The sequence below is a fragment of the Lepidothrix coronata genome, unplaced genomic scaffold (assembly GCF_001604755.1).
Source record: "Lepidothrix coronata isolate B3197 unplaced genomic scaffold, Lepidothrix_coronata-1.0 Scaffold344, whole genome shotgun sequence".
NCBI classification, from domain to species: Eukaryota; Metazoa; Chordata; class Aves; order Passeriformes; family Pipridae; genus Lepidothrix; species Lepidothrix coronata.
In genome coordinates, this window is record NW_016690524.1 from 345393 (window position 1) to 347052 (window position 1660).

The following is a 1660-nucleotide window of genomic DNA, read 5'->3' on the forward strand; positions in this document are numbered from 1 at the left end:
TCATGGGAATGGGGGGGCGGTATGGGGGGTACCAGGTGTGTTACTGACCCCGCCCAACTGCTGCCCCCTCCCAGGCTGGACCTGAGCAACTGCTCCCTGCACAGTGTCCCCCTGGAACTGGCCGAGGCCACCGCTGCCATCGTCCTGTGAGTCCCCCGGGGCCCCCTCTGCCCCCGCGAGGAGCTGGGCCGGGGTGGGTTTGGTGGGACCCCCCATGGGCCCCAGGCCAGCACAGCCCTGCCCTGCTGGTCTCAGCACCGCAGGGGACGCTGGCCACTCTCTGCCCTGGTGGCAGTTGGGGACAGTCCCCTGGGCCTGGACAAAGGGAAACTACTCCCATGCCCAGTGGGAGCATGGGACAGACCCTCCTGATGCTCTGTCACACATGCAGTGACAGGGGACAGCTGGTGCGGCTCCACGGGGGACACGTGGCTGCCCATGGTGGAGGGGCTGTTCCAGGGTCCCACACAGCGTCCTTGTCCCCAGGCTGGAGAGATGGGGGCGGGGGGTGGCTCGGCTGGACAGCCCCGCCCAGGGCACTGTCAGGGCTGGGTGTGCAGAGCTCAGGGCACCCCGCTGGGCCCAGCTCCGGGTCTTTGTTAACCACGTCAGTGGCCGAGCCCCTCCCTCAGCAGCTCCACGGGGAGCTCTGAGCCCTGGGGGCTGGGGGGGCTGCACCCCCAGGGCCTTGGGGGGAAAATGGGGGGTATGGGAACTGCCTGAGGTTCAGTGAGGTCCGGAGCGACCCCAGTGCCCACCAGGTCGGGGGTGCGGGATGGGGCTGAAGGTCCGTCTGTTCACAGGGACCTGACTGAGAACCCGCTGACATCCCTCCCCAACGGCTCCTTCCTGGGCTTCACCCACCTGCAGCTCCTGTGAGTGCCGGGGGGTCGGGGCTGGGGGGTCCCTGCAGTCTGGTGCTGAGCTCTGTCCTCAGCGCGGTGCCGGCGGCGCTGGAGTGTCCGGGCGGGAGTGACGCCTGGCAGGATGTGACAGTGGACGGGAGCATCCGGCAGTGCCGGGGCCAGAAAAACCCCTGCAACGGCTCCGCGGAGCTCGGTACGGCGGGGGGACAGTGACCCCGGCAGTGGGTGCCTGGGGCTGGCAGTGGGGTCTGGACTGGGCCTCATGACCCCCCGCTCTGCTCTGCCAGCCTGGCTGTGTCCCGAAAACTCCGCGTGTGCCCCCGATGGCCCCGGCCTCGTCCAGTGCCTCTGTGACAGCCCCTTCCACAGCTACAAGTGCCTGCGTGAGGTGAGCACCAGGGGGACGGGACCCCTCTTCAGCTGCCCCCCAGATGGATCAGGGAGGGCTTTGTGGGGCTGCAGGGGTTGGCACCACTCACCACTGCTCCCGGGCAGGGCACGTTCCCGGTACTACTCTTCGGTGGGATCCTGGGCACTGCCACCGTATCCCTGTCCCTGCTGCTGTGGGGCACCCAGCGGAGGAAGGCCAAGACCCCCTGAGTGGGGCAGGGGGCTGTGGATGGGCAGGGGACCCCCTGGCCTGGGGGTCTCTGTGCCCAGGCCTGGCTGTCCCTGTGGCTGCCAGGGATCAATAAAGCCACAGGTTTTCACCATGTGTCTGTCCAGTTCCTTTCTGGGGAGGGGAGCAGGGGCTCAGTGGAACCACCAGTTCCTTCCCGGGGAGGGGAGCAGGG

The 1660-nt window shown here is 68.4% G+C and overlaps 1 protein-coding gene across 1 annotated transcript; it reads left to right on the plus strand.

Moving 5' to 3' along the window:
* Positions 1-6: 6 nt before the first annotated feature.
* Positions 7-1581, plus strand: ATRAID (all-trans retinoic acid induced differentiation factor). The gene is made up of 5 exons (XM_017838519.1): positions 7-146; positions 804-875; positions 938-1059; positions 1154-1254; positions 1362-1581. Exons 1-5 carry the CDS (start codon positions 22-24, stop codon positions 1464-1466), a joined length of 525 nt encoding a protein of 174 aa, XP_017694008.1. The 5' UTR covers positions 7-21; the 3' UTR covers positions 1467-1581.
* The last annotated feature ends 79 nt before the right edge of the window (positions 1582-1660 follow it).

Excerpts from the sequence above, each read along its gene's own strand:
- ATRAID (XM_017838519.1), top strand. The coding sequence starts at position 22 with ATGGGGGGTACCAGGTGTGTTACTGACCCCGCCCAACTGCTGCCCCCT. Across the intron at positions 876-937 it reads TTCACCCACCTGCAGCTCCT|CGCGGTGCCGGCGGCGCTGG; the intron begins GTGAGTGCCGGG and ends CTCTGTCCTCAG. Across the intron at positions 1,255-1,361 it reads GCTACAAGTGCCTGCGTGAG|GGCACGTTCCCGGTACTACT; the intron begins GTGAGCACCAGG and ends GCTCCCGGGCAG.